This window comes from Pseudorca crassidens, chromosome 16 (genome assembly GCF_039906515.1).
Source record: "Pseudorca crassidens isolate mPseCra1 chromosome 16, mPseCra1.hap1, whole genome shotgun sequence".
In the NCBI taxonomy this organism is placed as follows: domain Eukaryota; kingdom Metazoa; phylum Chordata; class Mammalia; order Artiodactyla; family Delphinidae; genus Pseudorca; species Pseudorca crassidens.
In genome coordinates, this window is record NC_090311.1 from 59,080,053 (window position 1) to 59,100,211 (window position 20,159).

A 20,159-nucleotide genomic window follows, 5' to 3' on the forward strand; every position below is an offset into this window, starting at 1 on the left:
TATGATCCTTAGTATTTCTCTGTTATCAGTTGTAATTTCTCCTTTTTAATTTCTGATATTATTTATATGAACCTTCTCTCTCTTTTTTCTTAGTCTAGTTAAAGATTTGTCAATTTTATTTATATTTTCAAAAACCCAGCTTTTAGTTTCATTAGTCTTTTCTGTTGCCTTTCTAGTATGTGTTAATCAACTTGATATGGGAATCCCTTCACACAATGTATTCATATATAAAATCATCACATTGTACACTTTAAATACATAACAGTTTTATCAATTATACCTGAATAAAGTTGGGAAAAAAGGAATTTATGAACAAGCTTATTCAGAGTCTATTCAGCAATAGTAAAATATAGGTTGCTGTATCTTCTTCAGAGTTGAGAGCAACACGGCAATAGGGTTCTTGTATGCTCTTTCTCCTCCTTCCATCTTTGATTGAATATTCCATTGTGTTTGGAGTTGGCTGGAAACTAATAAATGTGGATAAAGATAATGATACATTTTCTGCAAAGAGTTTGGGAATAACTAGCTGACAAATAGCCTACTATCTGTTAGTTTGTTGTAGTCTAGGACTATTCTCTGCAGGATGCTGCGTGCCCTTTGGTTGCTACTGTTACAAAGGCAAAATCAATCAGATAGGAGTATTAGATAATGGACTATGGAGCCGTTTAAATTTAAATTTGAATAAATTTGCATCTAGCACTTAGTTACCAATATCAGGTGGTGGTTGTTTTTAATCATCATCTAATTGGCTGACCTGAAAACTAAGCAAGATTCCGTACTGAAAACTGTATATGGGGCTTCCCTGGTGGCGCAGTGGTTAAGAATCCACCTGCCAATTCAGGGCACACGGGTTCGATCCCTGGTCCCGGAAGATTCCACATGCTGCCGTGTGACACAACTACTGAGCATGCGCTCTAGAGCCCGCGAGCCACAACTACTGAGCCCACGTGCCATGACTACTGAAGCCCGCATGCCTAGAGCCTGTGCTCCGCAACAAGGGAAGCCACGACAATGAGAAGCCCGCACACCGCAACGAAGAGTAGCCCCCACTATTTGCAACTAGAGAAAGCCCTTGCTCAGCAATGAAGACCCAAAGCAGCCAAAAATAAATAAATTAAAGAACAACAACAACAACAAACAAACTGCATATGGACAACTTCTTTGGAACAGATTTCCACTAAACAAATAATGCAATGCTCACCAAGTTTGTTTAGCTTTGGGTTTTTTGTTTTTTTTTTTTTTTAAACTAAGTATCTAAGGATATGACTCAGATGCATTTATACAGAACTATCTCACTAGGATCTCATCTGCCCAAAGCTGTGTGATGTCCCTTAAAATGTTTATATTGACAGTGAGGAAAGCCTGAAGTTTTAACTGAATCACATAAATATTAGAATATCTTGCTTTATAAGATGAAGTAATTATGGAAAGTTTATGTATATGTATATGTGTACACATACATACATACCTATATACACACACATATATATTTAGAATCATGCTTTTTAGTTAGAATCACGATTTATAAATAGAAAGATAGATTATATGACAAATAAAATAAACTATAGTGAACTCCTATGTAATGTATCCCCACAATAACAGATATTTGTATATACACAGTAACAGATATTTGTATATAACACAATTGGCTTCTGACCTCCATCCATTCTCTATTCTCAGATGGGATGGAGGGGAACAGGGAGAGGGGAAGGACCCTAGAAACAATGGTCTGATAGAAACATTAATTTCCCTTACAATTATAGAAAATTTATATAGGAATTCAGAAATGGGGGAGATCCCTTCAGGCTTGGGGTAGTCAAGGAGTGTTTTACAAAGGTTTTTACAAAGAGGCTGGGTTACCTATAGAGGGGAAGTAGGTTACTGAGCATCCCAAGTAGGTAAAACTATTAATAAGATCACAGAAATGGGAAAAATGTTTGGGTAAAAGTTTTTTTGTTTTCTTTTTATAAATTTATTTATTTTTGGCTGCATTGGGTCTTTGTTGCTGTGCACGGGTTTTCTCTAGTTGCAGCGAGCGGGGGCTACTCTTCGTTGTGGTGCACGGGCTTCTCGTTGTGGTGGCTTCTCGTTGCGGAGCACACGCTCTAGGCGCACAGGCTTCAGTAGTTGTGGTGCATGGGCTTAGTTGCTCCACGGCATGTGGGATCTTCCCGGACCAGGGCTCAAACCCGTGCCCCCTGCATTGGCAGGTGGATTCTTAATCAACCACTGTGCCACCAGGGAAGCCCTGGGTGGAGAAGTTTTATGTAGTGGGATAAAAAGAGATAAATATAAAATATAAATTAAGGTCAGATTATGTTATTAAGAATCAGACTGAGAAGTTTGGACATTATTCTTCAGGAGGGACCTGGGAAAGGTTTTTGTTTTTTTAATTGACACTTTAAAATATGCTTTAAAAAGTGTTTTTTAGAATCTTTGGTAGTCTATATAAAATTAGAAAAATTTATATTAAAATACCACAATCTTTTTGGTATAGAGTTCTGAGTTTTGCTAAATGCATAGAGGTAGTATAGTATAACTACCAGCACAATCAAGACACGTTAACAGGGCTTCCCTGGTGGCGCAGTGGTTGAGAGTCCGCCTGCCGATGCGGGGGACGCGGGTTCGTGCCCCCGTCCGGGAGGATCCCACGTGCCGCGGAGCGGCTGGGCCCGTGAGCCATGGCCGCTGAGCCTGTGCGTCCGGAGCCTGTGCTCCGCAACGGGATAGGCCGCAACAGTGGGAGGCCTGCGTACCGCAAAAAAAAAAAAAAAAAAAAAAAAAAAAAAAGATACGTTAACAGTTTCATCAGCCTGGTACTGCCCCTTTGCAATCAACCCCTACTGTCACCCACAACTTCTGGAAACACTGGTCTATTTTGACTTTTAATTTTGACTTTTCCAAGATGTCATAAAAGTGAAATCATATAGTATATAGCCTTTTGAGTCTCATCATAGTACATTTGAGATTCATCCATATTTTTGTGTATGTCAGTATTCTTTCCTTTTTATTGTTGAGTTTAATGTATGTATGTACCACTTACTAATTGAAGAACATTTGGGTTGTTTCCAGTTTTTGGTGATTATGTGTAAAGCCATTATAAACACTTGTGTAAAGGTTTTTATGTGGCATAAGCTTTCATTTCTTTTGGGTAAAATACCTAGGAATGGGATTGCTAGGTCAGATGGTAAAAGTATATTTAACATTATATGTAATTGCCAACAGTGTCATTTTGCATTTCTATCAACAATTTAGGAGACTTCCAGTCGCTCTGATACTTCCTCATTAGCCTTTGTTATTGTCAGGTTTTAAATATTTTTGTTTTTGTTTTTAGCTACTTTAGTAGGCATGTAGTGTGGTTTTAATTCCATTTCCCTAAAGACTAATAATATTGAATATCTTCTTATATGTTTATTTGCTATCTGTGTATTTTTTTAAATTTATTTATTTTTGGCTGTGTTAGGTCTTTGTTGCTGTGCACGGGCTTTCTCTAGTTGCAGCGAGCGGGGGCTACTCTTTGTTGTGATGCGCGGGCTTCTCATTGGGGTGGCTCTCTTGTGTAGCACAGGCTCTTGGCGCGTGGGTTTCAGTAGTTGTGGCTCGTGGGGTCAGTAGTTGTGGCTCGCAGGCTCTAGAGCACAGGCTTGGTAGTTGTGGCGCACGGGCTTAGTTGCTCCATGGCATGTGGGATCTTCCTGGATCAGGGCACGAACCTGTGTGCCCCGCATTGGCAGGCGGATTCTCAACCACTGTGCCGCCAGGGAAGTCCTGTGTATTTTCTTTTTTTTTTTTTTTTTGCGGTAAGCGGGCCTCTCACTGTTGTGGTCCCTCCCGTTGCGGAGCACAGGCTCCGGACGCGCAGGCTCAGCGGCCATGGCTCACCGGCCCAGCCTCTCCGCGGCATGTGGGATCTTCCCGGACTGGGGCACGAACCCGTGTCCCCTGCATCGGCAGGCGGACTCTCAACCACTACGCCACCAGGGAAGCACGCTTTGCCTGGTTTTGAGTCCGTATTTGGTATATATCAGGGTCCTCCCATGTGTGCGCACACATCTCTTAGCCAAGATGGATTCTAGTGAAGCGACCTATAGGTAGGTTGACATCTCTTGCTATGAGGTGATGCCCCCTCCCTTTTGACCTCCAAAGAGCCTTTCTGTGCATGTATAGTCAGGAAGGTCTTCTTGACCTCAAGAAAGAGAAATATGTTGTCACTAACTTTATCTGGGCAGTGCTCAGCTCTTCTCTCGTGCCTGCTATTTTGGAGTATCTGTCCACAGGGGACAACTCCAGCTGCCCAGCCTGGGGCCCATCTATCTCCTGCCTCAATGCCATTAGTAAAATAAATAAATAAATAAATAAATAAATTTTAAAAAATGGGGGATAAAGAGGAGGGACTATTTTGGGGGGGAAGGCGGTGACTTCAGATTTGGACATGTTAAACTTGTTTTGAAAGTGGGACAGTGTGCACATAGTTGGTAATTTGGTTTCAGAGTTCATAAGATCTGTGATTTATCAAACCAGAAGTTATGGTTGAAGTTCTGATGGAAAAGGGGATGAGAACACTCATGGAAAGTACTCTAGACAAGACCAAGAAGGTCTAATTTTAACTTTAGGGAAGGTTTAGGTTTTTTTTTTTTTTTTTTTTGGCTGTGTTGGGTTTCATTGGTGCACGCAGGATTTCTCTAGTTGTGGTGTTGCAGTGCACGGCCTTCTCATTGCAGTGGCTTCTCTCGTCACAGAGCAAGGGCTCTAGGCACGCAGGCTTCAGTAGTTGCAGCACGTTGGCTCAGTAGTTGTGGCTCACGGGCTTAGTTGCTCCGCGGCATGTAGGCTCTTCCCAGACCAGGGCTTGAACCCGTGTCCCCTGCATTGGCAGGCAGATTCTTAACCACTGCACCACCAGGAAAGTCCCGGAATGCTTACTTTTAAGAAAGCAACAAAAGAGAGAGAAAATGGACTGTCAGAGCAGTAGGAGAACCAGTGTTTGTCATTCTCTCATTTTTGTCATTCTTTTATTTTCTTATTAATTCACCCTATGAATTCACGATTGTGTTACATCAGGCAGCCAGTGTTAGGTGCTGCAGAAAAATTAAGAAGAATGAGGCATATGGAAAAAGCCAGTGGGTTTTGAAATTAGATTTCTTTAGAAGGCAAATGTTCCATGAAGTAGAATTGTGATGGTGGAATAAAGGAACAGTACCATGTTCTGAAGACATTAATGATGAGCAAGGAGAAGCAGCAGTTGTAAATTATTTTACAGAGACTTTTAGCAGTGAAAGGTTGAAAAAAATTTAGGACAGTAGGCGTAAGGATTTAATAAGTTCAAGGTGGTCTTTGCTGTTACTGGGTTTTTAAAGAATATAGGATATCTATGTGGTTATCTTTAAAGGGAAAAGAGCTCATGAGAAGGGAATGTTTGAATGGTAATAATAACAATAACAATAATTTATATAGCAGTTACTATATGCCAGACATTGATATCCTCATAATAAGCGAGAAGATACTATGGATATAGTAATTATTGACATGTGGAGTGTACCAAGGAATTGAGGTAATTGCCTGCTGATTTATCAGTTCAAGTATAGATTCTTCAGTAAATTATAAGTAAACTGCTATATAGAATAACAGAACCAGAAATGTGGGCAAATTTTCTGGAAACTGTTGGGATATCTCAGTGTTGTACAGTTTGTTTTGTTTTTTTTTTTTTTTTTTTTGCGGTACGCGGGCCTCTCACTGCTGCGGCCTCTCCCGCTGCGGAGCACAGGCTCCGGACAAGCAGGCTCAGCGGCCATGGCTCACGGGCCCAGCCGCTCCACGGCATGTGGGATCTTCCCGGACCGGGGCACGAACCCGTGTCCCCTGCATCGGCAGGCGGACCCTCAACCACTGCGCCACCAGGGAAGTCCCTGTGTTGTACAGTTTGACTTCCTATTGTTTGGGTTACTTTTGACTTTAATCACTAGTGATGGGGCTACTGTTCCTTCCTTAGAAACTGAGACACTCTTCATGGCTTTTCCATTTGAATCATTGATCAGTTGAACATGGTCAGTGTTTGTAGACCTTCTAAAATGTTACCCTATTCCTTGTAATAGACTCAGTTGTTTACCTTTTTATGTTAAACTTTTTATTTTATTTTTTTAAACTTTGTATTTTTTAAATAATTGTAAAATTCAAATGTTTCTTCAAGCACATAGCTAAATCATACTGACATGTACCTTGTTCTATGTGAGGCCTATTGTTCTTTTCATATAATTAGAAGACTTATTCCTGCTGGCTTACAACTTTCTAGTATCCTGAGGTCCCCAAACAGAAATTTACTTTTCAGTTTTTAGGCTCAGCAATTCACTCATTCAGTGAACTCATTATTAATTCTTTGTTTTGAAAACTTGCTTTCACATACCTATCACGTTAAATCTTAGTCACTGTGTGAAATACGTATTGTGCCACCGTTCCATAGACCCAGAAAACAAAGTTCAGGACACCTAAGTTATTTGGGATTACATAAAGCAGTAAAAATGTAGAATTTGAACCCATGTTTTTCCAACTCCAGGTCTAGTCCTAGTCCTCTTAATAATATCACAATTACTCTACATCACTTACTCCGGACAACAGCTTGAACTTACACTGTGTTTCGACCTCTCCTTGTCATAGAAATAGGATTCAAGCTTTATTTCCTTTTAATTTGTCCTCATATCTATACATTTTTGTATTTTTCTTTTTCTTTCTTTTATTTTCAGTTTGGGATTGCCAATATCATCTGGCATGGTTATTATCTACCAGCTTAATGATTTTAGTCATGATTTTGCATTGAGTTACTAATACTTCATACAGTACAAGCTAATTCTTACATAATTTTAAATTCTTGTATTATTTGCAGATATCAATTCCTTTTCAACTTAATAAATAATTTAAAACTTACAAACAAGTTGCAAGAAATGGAACAAAGAATTTTCATATACCCTTGAGCCAGATTTATTTATTGTTAACATTTTGCTATATTTGCTTTACTATTTTCTCTCTCCTTCTCTCTCCATATATACATAAGTATACATGCATACACACAAATTTTTTTTTTTTTTCCTGAACCATTTCAGAGTAGGTTGCAGACATTATGCTCTTTTACCCCTAAAATACTCTGGTATTGCCTAGGAAGTTCTTTTTCTTTTTAAAAATAGGTTGTTAGAGCCATGTTGGTAGAACTCTTTATTTTCTCATGTATCTTTAGTAGATGGACTATATTGTTTGGTGCTAGACCTGTAATTTAAGTGAAATATTTTGTCATCAGTATTTCTTGGACCATTTGTTATTACCACTCTTGGCTTTGTTCTTTTTGGCTCTCACCTCTGGTTTCTGACACACCTAGCTCAAGTGTGAGAGCTTTTTGCCTTACCCTACATAATGCTGCCATTCAGAGCCTGAGAATCTTTTTTTCTGCTACTGCCTTTTTTCCCTTTGCTCCCTGAACTCAGGGGTGTGTATCATAGGGCAGGCTGAGTTTCAGTGAGCTCCTAATGTGGATACTGGAAACCCCACCTGCCTGCCAAGTCCTTTTGGCTTTGAGCAAAGTGGAGGGTTGGTATTTGTCATTCTTTTGCAGCAGTTGAGCTGAAGGAATGCTGCATGGCTTGTTGGAAGTTGCTTAGTGGCCTCGAGTGGGGTGTGTATGGGGTGTGTGTAGAGGGTTGAGGGTCATGTAGTCTGTGTAGGAGACATGGGATCCTGCCTGGTGCTATATGCTAATCATCAGGCAGTGTTTATTGAGTGCCTGCTTATGACTAGACTAGCACTGTGTTAGGAGCTTTTGGAATAGTATAATAAAATATATAATTAAGTCACAGTAAGTAGTCAAACAATTCTAGCTCTGACACCAGCTTTGATTTGGGCAAGTTAATGTCTTTAAGCCTCCCTTTACTCTTCTGTGAAACGGAACTATTAATACCTACATGATAGGGCTGTTATGAAGATAAAATAAAGAATATCGGTATTGTTTAGCACATGTCTGACACTAGTTAGTATTTCATTTCATACAGTCATAGTCAGGATATATGACTGACACCATATAAAACAAATAGAGATTAATAAAAACAAATACAGAATAATATGACACTATAATGTATAATCTAATACTTTAACTGTGACCTGTAGATTATAAATAGTCTGGGAATTTAGAGAAGGGAAAGAACAGTCTGTGCAACCGTTTAATGTTCCTGTGCCTCAGCTTTTCCACTGAACACACTATGGATAGTGCTAGGTGAACCAAGAATGATTAAGATGTTATAGCATTTTTGCTTTTTTAGGTCATCCATACGATGGTGGGAAGGAAGGGAGAAGCTTGGGAAACTGTTAGAAACCAAATTTAATATTTAACATTCTTAATTTTTTCCTTCTGTGGACCTGGCAGCCTTACAGGAAAACTTAAAGGTGAATATTAGAAGCATTTCCTTCCAAGGAAATTTTCCCTTGTTGCCTCACTGGCATTTTAATTAGTTGAAAATTAATGTTGGTCAATGGATGGCCTCTGATTGTGAATGCCTTGGATATAATCTGAGGATTAAGTGATTTGTAACCCAAATTATCTCTCTGATCCTCTGGCAAAAAATGTAACATACAAACTGGATGTTAAGGACATATGGTTTACTCACCATGAGGGTTTCTCTGGGATAGGACATCTTTACTCAGAGCCTAAACTGATAACATGACCCTCCCACCTTTAAATAGGCTTTTATAGCCATGAGCATTTAAAATACCTTGAAAAATTTCTGTACTCACAACATCCAAAACAAACTGTTTCAATTTCTAGTTTGGTGTGTGTTTACTTGGTAACTTTTTTCTTAGCCTGATTTTGGAAAGTTTGCATTCAGTTCTTATTTCTGTCCAGGTCAACTTTCTTCTCCTCCTAGAAAATTTGGGAGGAGGCTCCTATGAGACTAAAGCTGCGCACACCTTTTTCTTCCCACCTCTTTGGTTTGAGTGTTTCTCCTTTTTGTTGTTGTTAGGATTTCTTTGCAGGGGTGGGGTGGTGAGCATTGTTTGTCTCGGTTTCAAGTTTTAGTGAGAGGTGAGGCAACGCTGATCTTGGCAGAAGCGCACAAAGCTAGTAGAGTCATTAAATGACGCAAGCTTTTGATTGTTTTTTTTTTCTTTCTTTAAAGCTCTCTGGCACAGCTGGCTAGTCTAGTCACAGAGGAAAAGAGAAGAGACTTTCTGAAGTTCTGGATGGAATACTAGAAAATGTTGGGGGCATATTAAAAAACAGCAGCAGAACAACAACAACAGAAACTCCATTTATTTCAGACAAGCTTCTTAGCTTTGTGGAATCTATGTCAGTTGCTTAGAACTTGGGTTTTTACTTCAGAGGATGATGGGACGAGGCAATAGAAGGCGAGGAGGGTTGCGTTGGATTCTTGCTTATCCGTCTGCCTCTCCTTCCAGTTGGAAAATTCTTCAATCCACAAGAAGCATTATAAACAAGCCTGAAGAACACATCCTACCCTGATCCTGGATTCTGTTGGAGTTGAGGAGTACAGCCACTTCACCAGGGTTTTATGGAGGCAGTTCAAGAAAAATCGAAGGAAGGATTTCTCTGTTTGAATTAATCCTGTGCCATGTTACATTTTGGGCATTGCTTGGAGCAAGTAGAGGACAGCTCTGTCATGTGGATCTAAGGATACCTGAGTTTCTTGAGCTGCATATATGATGTTTGAAATGTTGTCAATTTAAAATCTTTCAACATAAATGTGTTAAATTCTGGATTCTCTTTATATTAAGGACTTCAGCAGACAGAAACTCCCTCCCCAAAAGATACAAAACTTCCTCTGTGTTTTCAGGCTAAATGTGAACAATAATGTCTTGGAAGAGAAATTATTTTTCAGGGGGCCGTGGTAGTGTCCAAGGGATGTTTGCTCCTCGAAGCTCAACCTCCATAGCCCCCAGCAAAGGCCTCAGCAATGAGCCAGGACAAAACAGCTGCTTCCTCAACAGTGCCTTGCAGGTAAGGGTAATTTCTTTCTTTTTGGTGAACTTTGACTTTCACTTGCTGATGCTGTATTTCTGATTACTGTTTTAAATCTAACACTTGATAGTCTCTGTTTGAGGTCAGCAGCCTAAGATTATTTTTTAAGTTAATCTCTGTGATCGTAGGCAAGTCACTTTATCTCTTTGGGTCTCAATTACCTCATTTGTAAAAGAGGAGAGTAATAATGATAGTAGAAATAATAACTGTAACTACTACTACTTAGCTGTCTAAAGGGAGGTACATGGTCTAGATGATCTTACTACTTGTTTATTGACTTTTTTCCTGAACAGTCTCTACTGTTTCCTTTTTTTCCATTTGAGACGAAGGTGTCTCATCACCCTAGTTGCTTTCCTCTAGTATAGAAAGCAAAATTCTTTCCACAAGTGAAAGATTCTCAGGTATGTTATTCTTTTTTTTAATATTCTTTTTTACTTTTTATTGATGTATAATATACATACAGGAAAATGCATGTATCATAATTATACAATTCAGCTTTCAAAACTGATCACAACCATGTAAACAGCACCCAGATTAACAAAGAGCTGATTTCCAGCTTCCAGAAGACTCCCTTGCGCTCTCTTCCAGTCACTAACCACTCCCCAAGGGTGAACACTATTGAAGGGTAACCACCAACCATAGATTAGTTTTGCCTGTTTTTGAACTTAATTTAAATGAATCAGGTATGTTATTCTTGTCTCATAATATTCAGGCTCTTAGCACACGTTCTGATCGGGGTCCAGTCTTTGTCTACTTCTTCATCTCCTTCCTCTGAGCTCTCCTTGCAGTGTCTGGTCAGATATGCTTGCACAGAGCTGGTAGAAAATAAATTCCTCTAAGGTGATTATCTACTCTAAATTTTCCCTTTTTGTCTTGCTTGCCACTTTAGCTGTCTCAGAATCCCAAAGCTTCCTGTCTGTCTGCCTGCCCTGCCCAATCAGAGCCATACCGTGTTCGGTTCATCCCCCTTGGTCTAACTTTCAAGTGATTGCTTTCCCCTTTTTTCTCCTCTTCACAGTAAAAGTAAATGGAATTTGCCACCCAAGATAATTATGCTTGGGTAAAATATTAGCTTTACACCTCAGATGTATGAGAAAATAAGTTGTTATGAGAGAAAAAAAGACAAGACAATTGGGAACATATGTATATGTATAACTGATTCACTTTGTTATAAAGCAGAAACTAACACACCATTGTAAAGCAATTATACCCCCCCCCCAAAAAAAGACAAGACAACATATTTGATATAAAAAGCACTGGACTTAGGAGACCTGGGTTCTAGTTTTAGCCTTTCTTTAGACTAGCCTTGTGACCTTGTACAGGTAATAGTATTTTAAATTCCTCATTTGTAGTACAAGGATCTTGTCAAGCTTATTTATTTATTTACTTATTTATTTTGTATTATGAATCTTCATGTACACATCAACCAGGCTCAACAATGATTAATATTTACCAGTCTTAGTTCATTCACTGGCCCCCTTTTTTTGCTGAATTATTTTAAGCTACTCCCAAGCATTATGTGATCTTTAAATACTTCAGTGTATTTCTCTAGTACATAAGGACATGAAAAAAACCATAATCTTAAAGACTTTATCACACCTAAAAAGTTTAGCTAAAATTATTAATATTATCTAATACCCAGTCCATGTTTAGTCTTCTCAGTAGTATTAAAAATGTCTTTAAAAAAAAATTGAGGTAAAGTTGATGTACAATATTATATAGGTTACAGGTGTACAACATAGAGATTCACAATTTTTAAAGGTTATACTCCATTTATAGTTATTATAAAATATTGACTGTATTCCCTGTGTTGTATGGTATATCCTTGTAGCTTACTTATTTTATACAGAATAATTTGTACCTCTTAATCTCCTACCCCTATCTTGCCCCCCACCTTCCCTCTCCTCACTGGTAGCCACTAGATTGTTCTCTATATCTGTGAGTCTGTTTCTTTTTTGTTGTATTCACTAGTTTATTTTATTGTTTAGATTCCACATATAAGTGATATCATACAGTATTTGTCTTTCTGTCTCTGATTTATTTCACTTAGCATAATAACCTCCAAGTCCATCCATGTTGCAAATGACAAAGTTTCATTGTCAAGATTATTTATGTAATGAAACTTCCATACTCTGTTTTCAAATTTTTATTTGAAAACATTAAAAAATTCTATGCTGTCAGGAGTCAAAAATTCTATGCTGTCAAACTAAAGAAAGAGTGTAAGTACCTTCACTAATTACTACCACAAATTGTATGCAGTTGCAGCAGGGGCGGGGGTGGGTGTGGGTGTTTGGTTAGGCTATTTTCCCCCCACGTATTAGTTTTTTGAGTCACTTTGCATAAACTAATAATACTTTTGTAATTTAGAGGAAGGTAAAAAAAGGTGTTGATATAGATGTGTGTGTGTTTAGCTCCTATCAGGCCATAGTCCTGTTTTTATAATTCTGTTTTTTTCTATATGTTCTATTTTTATTGTCAGTCTAAGCAATAATATTTACAAATTTCTGTTCTAATTTCCAGTGCCATATAGAACATATAACTTACACACACATACCTATTTTTATATTTATACTTGGAAGACATTGATAGTTTTGGAGTGCCTGTTATAATCATGTTACAAGCTGAAAGTAATTGTTTCAATGAGCTAATATTCTAACTTTTGGTATGAAAGCTGTGTTCACCACAGATGTATTGAACCCATTACATTTATTATAAAAAGGCGTTGCTTATTTGGAAGTGTAATGTGTTTCAAAGAACTTTTGGAAATATCTATCTATAGACACCAAAGTATGAAGAAGCCTTGGAGGTGTGCTATAATCTGGTGCTCCAAAAGTAGTGCCTTTTCATATATGGTGCTATTTAAATGTTTTCCAGATAAGAGGAGCTTCCTAAGGCATTTATGCTATATATTACACCATTTCTCTTTCAACTGAACTCATAGTTTACTCAGATTTCGTGAGTTTTTTTATGAAGTGTCTTTTTGTATTCCAGGATCCCATCCAGGATACTACATTTACATTTACTTGTCCTGTCTCCTTAGGCGCCTCTTGGCTGTGACAGTTTCACACAATTTCCTTGTTTTTGATGATTTTGACAATTTTGAAGGGTACTAGTCAAGTATTTTGTAGGATGTCCCACTATTGCAGTTTGTCTGATATGCTTCTCATGATTATATTGGCGTTATGGGTTTTTGAGAGGAATACCATAGAAGTAAAGTGTTGTTCTCATCACATTGTATCAAGGTTACAAACTATGAACAGATTTTTTTTTAACATCTTTATTGGAGTATAATTGCTTTACAATGTGTGTTAGTTTCTGCTGTATAACAGAGTGAATCAGTTATATGCATACGTATATCCCCATATCCCCTCCCTCTTGCGTCTGCCTCCCACCCTCCTTATCCCACCCCTCTAGGTGGTCGCAAAGCACTGAGCTGATCTCCCTGTGCTAGGCAGCTGCTTCCCACTAGCTATCTGTTTTACATTTGGTAGTCTATATATGTCAGTGTTACTCTCTCACTTCATCCCGGCTTACCCTTCCCGGTCCATGTGTCCTCAAGTCCATTCTCTATGTGTCTTTATTCCTGTCCTGCCCCTAGGTTCATCAGAACCAATTTTTTTTTATAGATTCCGTATATATGTGTTAGCATACAGTATTTGTTTTTCTCTTTCTGACTTATTTCACTCTGTATGACAGACTCTAGGTCCATCCACCTCTCTACAAATAACTCAATTTCGTTTCTTTTCATGGCTGAGTAATACTCCATTGTATATATGTGACACATCTTCTTTATCCATTCATCTGTCGATGGACACTTAGGTTACTTCCATGTCCTGGCTATTGTAAATAGTGGTGCACTGAACATTGTGGTACATGACTCTTTTTAAATTATGGTTTTCAGGGTATATGCCCAGTAGTGGGATTGCTGAGGCATATGGTAGTTCTATTTTTAGTTTTTTAAGGCGTTCTCCATAGTGGCTATATCAATTTACGTTCCCACGAACAGTGCAAGAGGGCTCCCTTTTCTCCTCACCCCCTCCAGCATTTATTGTTTGCAGATTTTTTGATGATGGCCATTCTGACCGGTGTGAGGTGATACCTCATTGCAGTTTTGATTTGCATTTCTCTAATGATTAGTGATGTTGAGCATCTTTTCATGTGTTTGTTGGCAATCTGTATATCTTATTTGGAGAAATGTCTATTTAGGTCTTCTGCCCATTTTTGGATTGGGTTGTTTGTTTTTTTGATATTGAGATGCATGAGCTGTTTGTATATTTTGGAGATTAATCCTTTGTCGGTTGCTTCGTTTGCAAATATTTTCTCCCATTCTGAGGGTTGTCTTTTCTTCTTTTTTATGGTTTCCTTTGCTGTGCAAAAGCTTTTAAGTTTCATTAGGTCCCATTTGTTTATTTTTGTTTCTATTTCCGTTTCTCTAGGAGGTGAGTCAAAAAGGATCTTGCTGTGATTTATGTCATAGAGTGTTCTGCCTACGTTTTCCTCTAAGAGTTTGATAGTGTCTGGCCTTACATTTAGGTCTTTAATCGATTTTGAGTTTATTTTTGTGTTTGGTGTAAGGGAGTGTTCTAATTTCATTCTTTTACATGTAGCTGTCCAGTTTTCCCAGCACCACTTATTGAAGAGGATGTCTTTTCTCCATTGTATATTCTTGCCTCCTTTATCAAAGATAAGGTGACCATATGTGCATGGGTTTATCTCTGGGCTTTCTATCCTGTTCCATTGATCTATATTTCTGTTTCTGTGCCAGTACCATACTGTCTTGATTACTGTAGCTTTGTAGCATAGTCTGAAGTTCAGAAGCCTGATTCCTCCAGCTCCGTTTTTCTTTCTCAAGATTGCTTTGTCTATTCAGGGTCTTTTGTGTTTCCATACAAATTGTGCAATTTTTTGTTCTAGTTCTGTGGAAAATACCATTGGTAGTTTGATAGGGATTGCATTGAATCTGTAGATTGCTTTGGGTAGTATAGTCATTTTCACTATGTTGATTCTTCCAATCCAAGAACATGGTATATCTCTCCCTCTGTTTGTATCGTCTTTAATTTCTTTCATCAGTGTCTTATAGTTTTCTGCATACAGGTCTTTTGCCTCCTTAGGTAGGTTTATACCTAGGTATTTTATTCTTTTTGTTGCAATGGTAAATGGGAGTGTTTCCTTAATTTCTCTTTCAGATTTTTCATCATTAGTGTATAGGAATGCAAGTGACTTCAGTGCATTAATTTTGTATCCTGCTACTCTACCAAATTCATTGATTAGCTCTAATAGTTTTCTGGTAGCATCTTTAGGATTCTCTATGTATAGTATCATGTCATCTGCAAACAGTGACAGCTTACTTGTTCTTTTCCCATTTGGATTCCTTTTATTTCCTTTTCTTCTCTGATTGCTGTGGCTAAAACTTCCAAAACTATGTTGAATAATACTGGTGAGAGTGGGCAACCTTGTCTTGTTCCTGATCTTAGAAGAAATGGTTTTAGTTTTTCACCATTGAGAACGACGTTGGTTGTGGGTTTGTCATATACGGCCTTTATTATGTTGAGTTAGGTTCCCTCTATGCCTACTTTCTGGAGAGTTTTTATCATAAATGGGTGTTGAATTTTGTCAAAAGCTTTTTCTGCATCTACAGAGATGATCATATGGTTTTTCTCCTTCAATTTGTTAATATGGTGTCACATTGATTGATTTGCATATATTGAAGAATCCTTGCATTCCTGGGATAAACCCCACTGGATCATGGTGTATGATCCTTTTAATATGCTGTTGGATTCTGTTTGTTAGTATTTTGTTGAGGCTTTTTGCATCTATGTTCATCAGAGATACTGGCCTGTAGTTTTCTTTTTTAGTGACATCTTTGTCTGATTTTGGTATCAGGGTGATGGTGGCCTCGTAAAATGAGTTTGGGAATGTTCCTCCCTCTGCTATATTTTGGAAGAGTTTGAGAAGGATAGGTGTTAGCTCTTCTCTAAATGTTTGATAGAATTCGCCTGTGAAGCCATCTGGACGTGGGTTTTTGTTTGTTGGACGATTTTTAATTACCGTTTCAATTTCAGTGCTTGTGATAGGTCTGTTTATATTTTCTATTTCTTCCTGGGTCAGTCTCAGAAGGTTATGCTTTTCTAAGAATTTGTCCATTTCTTCTGGGTTGTCCATTTTATTGTCATATAGTTGTTTGTAGTAATCTCTCATGATCTTTTGTATTTCTGCAGTGTCAGTTGTTGCTTCTCCTTTTTCATTTCTAATTCTGTTGGTTTGAGTCTTCTCCCTTTTTTTCTTGATGAGTCTGGCTAATGGTTTATTAATTTTGTTTATCTTCTCAAAGAACCAGCTTTTAGTTTTATTGATCTTTACTATTGCTTCCTTCATTTCTTTTTCATTTATTTCTGATCTGATCTTTATGATTTCTTTCCTTCTGCTAACTTTGGGGTTTTTTTGTTCCTCTTTCTCTAATTGCTTTAGGTATAAGCTTAGGTTGTTTATTTGAGATTTTTCTTTTTTCTTGAGGTAGGATTGTATTGCTATAAACTTCCCCTTTAGAACTGCTTTTGCTGCATCCCATAGCTTTTGGGTTGTCGTGTTTTCATTGTCATTTGTTTCTAGGTATTTTTTGATTTCCTCTTTGATTTCTTCAATGATCTCTTGGGTATTTAGTAGCATATTGTTTAGCCTCCATGTGTTTGTATTTTTTAGTTTTTTTCCTGTAATTGATATCTAGTCTCGTAGCGTTGTGGTTGAAAAAGATACTTGATACAATTTCAATTTTCTTAATTTATCTAGGCTTGATTTGTGACCCAAGATATGGTCTATCCTGGAGAATGTTCCATGAGCACTTGAGAAGAAAGTGTATTCTGTTGTTTTTGGATGGAATGTTCTATAAATATCAATTAAGTTCATCTTGTTTAATGTGTCATTTAAAGCTTGTGTTTCCTTATTTATTTTCATTTTGGATCATCTGTCCATTGGTGAAAGTGGGGTGTTAAGGTCCCCTAGTATTATTGTGTTACTGTCGATTTCCCCTTTTATGGCTGTTAGCGTTTGCCTTTTGTATTGAGGTGCTGCTATGTTGGGTGCATAAATATTTACAATTGTTATATCTTCTTCTTGGATTGATCCCTTGATCATTATGTAGTGTCCTTCTTTGTCTCTTGTAAGTCTTTATTTTGAAGTCTATTTTGTCTCATGAGAATTGCTACTCCAGCTTTCTTTTGATTTCAATTTGCATGGATTATCTTTTTCCATCCCCTCACTTTCAGTCTGTATGTGTCTCTAGGTCTGAAGTGGGTCTCTTGTAGACAGCATATATACGGGTCTTGTTTTTGTATCCATTCAGCCCTTCTATGTCTTTTGGTTTCGGCATTTAATCCATTTACATTTAAGGTAATTATCAATATGTATGTTCCTATTACCATTTTCTTAACTGTTTTGTGTTTGTTTTTGTAGGCCTTTTCCTTCTCTCGTGTTTCCTGCCTAGAGAAGTTCCTTTAGCATTTGTTGTAACGCTGGTTTGATGGTCCTGAATTCTCTTACTTTTGCTTATCTGTAAAGGTTTTAATTTCTCCATCAAATCTGAATGAGATCCTTGCTGGGTAGAATAATATTGGTTGTAGGTTTTTCCCTTTCATCAGTTTAAACGTGTCCTGCCACTCCCTTCTGGCTTGCAGAGTTTCTGCTAAAAGATCAGATGTTAAACTTATGGGGATTCCCTTGTATGTTATTTGTTGTTTTTCCCTTGCTGCTTTTAATATTTTTTCTTTGTATTTAATTTTTGACAGTTTGATTAATATGTGTCTCTGCGTGTTTCTCTTTGGGTTTATTCTATATGGTACTCTTTGTGCTTCCTGGACTTGATTGACTATTTCCTTTCCCGTGTTAGGGAAGTTTTCAACTATAATCTTTTCAAATATTTTCTCAGACCCTTTCTTTTTCTCTTCTTCTGGGACCCCTATAATTCAAATGTTGGTGCATTTAATGTTGTCCCAGAGATGTCTGAGACTGTCCTCAATTCTTTTCATTCTTGTTTCTTTATTCTGCTCCCAGGCAGTTATTTTCACCATTTTATCTTCCAGGTCACTTATCCGTACTTCTGCCTCAATTATTCTGCTATTGATTCCTTCTAGAGTAATTTAATTTCAGTAATTGTGTTTTTCATCACTGTTTGTTTGCTCTTTAGTTCTTCTAGATCCTTGTTAAATGTTTCTTGTATTTTCTTCATCCTGTTTCCAAGATTTTGGATTATCTTTACTATCATTACTCTGAATCCTTTTTCAGGTAGGTTGCCTATTTCATCTTCATTTATTTGGCCTTGTAAGTTTTTACCTTGCTCCATTGTTTGTAACATATATTTTTGTCCTTTGATTTTTTTTTTAATGGGTGGTGCTGTGTTCCTGTCTTACTGGTTGTTTGGCCTGAGACATCCAGCACTGGAGTTTGCAGGCAGTTGGATTAGAGCTGGGTCTTAGTGCTGTGATTAGGACCTCTGGGAGGCCTCACTCTGATTAATATTCACTGGGGTCTGAGGTTCTCTGTTAGTCCAGCGGTTTGGACTCGGAGCTCCCATCACAGGAAGTCGGGCCTGACCTGTCACCGGCCTGGGAACCAAGATCCCCGCAAGCTTCGTGGTGTGGTAAAAAAAAAAGAAAAAGAAAAGGAAGGAAAGAAAGAAAGGAGCAGTAGAATATCAAAGTGTAAAAAACAAAATTAAATTAGAAAGATAAAAAATATTAGGAAAAATAAAACTATAATTTAAACAACTGCAACAAGGTAAAATAAAACCACAACAGAAAAAAGAAGAAAAAAAAGGGGTGGGGTGAACAAGCCAAAAGGAGAGAATAATAACAAAGTATAAAGAATATAGTAAAATTAGAAAAAGTAAAAGATTTATTAGGAAAAATAAAAATATAAAAGAATCAACAACAATGAATCAACAAGGTGAAACAGAACCCCAATCTAAAAGAGGAAAAAAGAAAGAAAGGAAAAAAAGAAAAGCCTTGGCTATGTGGGCGGAGTTTAGGTGGTGGTGGAACTTAGCAGGGGTGGAGTTTAGGGTGGGGCAGGATATAGGTGAGTGGGGGAGTGACATTTGGGTGTGGGACAGGGCCTAGGCTCCAGAACCCACTCAGCCGTAAAAGGCCTTGGGGGTGGGGCCTTGATGGGGCAGTGTTTAAACATGGGGCGGGGCCTCTGCTTAGGACCTGCACGGGAAGGAGAGAGGCTGCACGTGGAAAGGAGGGCCTCTGAAGTGTGGAGTTCTGGAGTTTGGAGGTAGGGCCCTTAGTGAGGGTGTATGGGTGGGGTTTAGGCCCAGCGTGTTGGAAGGTGTCTCTGAGTGTAGAGGTGGGACCTTTGGTGGGGGTGTGGGGGCGGGGCTTGGGTTCTGCAAGGCAGGAGGGAGGCTCTGAGGGCAGAGGATTAGGCCCAGGAACCCAATAGACCCCCTGGTGCATAAGTGGACAGTGAAGGTGCGGGCCCGGTTCCCTTCCATTCCTTTGTGCCCCTCCCCCATTGTCTCCCTCAGGGTCCCCTCTGCTGCTGATGGACCCCTAACCATGGGTGGGCCCTGCTGGGTGTACCAACTCCTCCCCTCCCTCAGCCACCACTCAGGGTTGCCAGTCCCAGAGGTCCAGCCTTTACTTTTGCTCCCCCTTCCCTCCCTCCCACTCTTGCAGGCCCGTGCGGCTGTAGGGGGCCTCAGTGGGCAGAGGATCAGGCCTGGCATCTCAGCAGGCTCCTGGGAGCCCAAGTGGGTAGGAGAAACCTGGCCACGATCCCTGTTGATCCTCTGCCCTCCCAATGCTCACCCAGTTTCCCCCTTCAGGCATGGGATCCCTTCCCCCAGCCGCCCCTCAGGGATGCCAGTCCCCTCCCTTCTCCACTTCTCTTCCCCCTTCACTCCCCCCAATGCCCCACGTCCTACCTGGTTGCTGGGGGTTCCTCCCGTCCCCTTAGGTGTCCGTGGTCCCCCACCGGTGCCTGGTAGGTACCCTAGTTGTGCAGAGACGCGAATTCCGCGTCTTCTTAGTATGCCATCTTGACTCTGCCCCCTATGAACCGATTTATTACTGTTGATATCACCATTATTTTTTTTATTCTCTTGACTTAAGGAGGTCACACCTCTCTCAGAAAGGTCCAAAAATTGAGA

General features: G+C 38.9%; 1 protein-coding gene across 24 annotated transcripts in view; it reads left to right on the top strand.

Annotated features, from left to right (window-relative positions):
• USP54 (ubiquitin specific peptidase 54) overlaps window positions 1–20,159 on the top strand; it is a 149,316-nt gene that overhangs the window by 67,198 nt on the left and 61,959 nt on the right. For 21 of the 24 annotated variants that reach the window (XM_067710528.1, XM_067710521.1, XM_067710527.1 and 18 more), the window contains one exon: window positions 9,153–9,991. In XM_067710528.1, the coding sequence (XP_067566629.1) occupies window positions 9,845–9,991 (147 nt within the window). In that variant the 5' untranslated portion in view covers window positions 9,153–9,844. Of the gene's footprint in view, window positions 1–9,152; window positions 9,992–18,417; window positions 19,283–20,159 lie in introns of those variants that run through there. The other 3 variants (XM_067710532.1, XM_067710533.1, XM_067710542.1) reach the window with 2 other exon arrangements.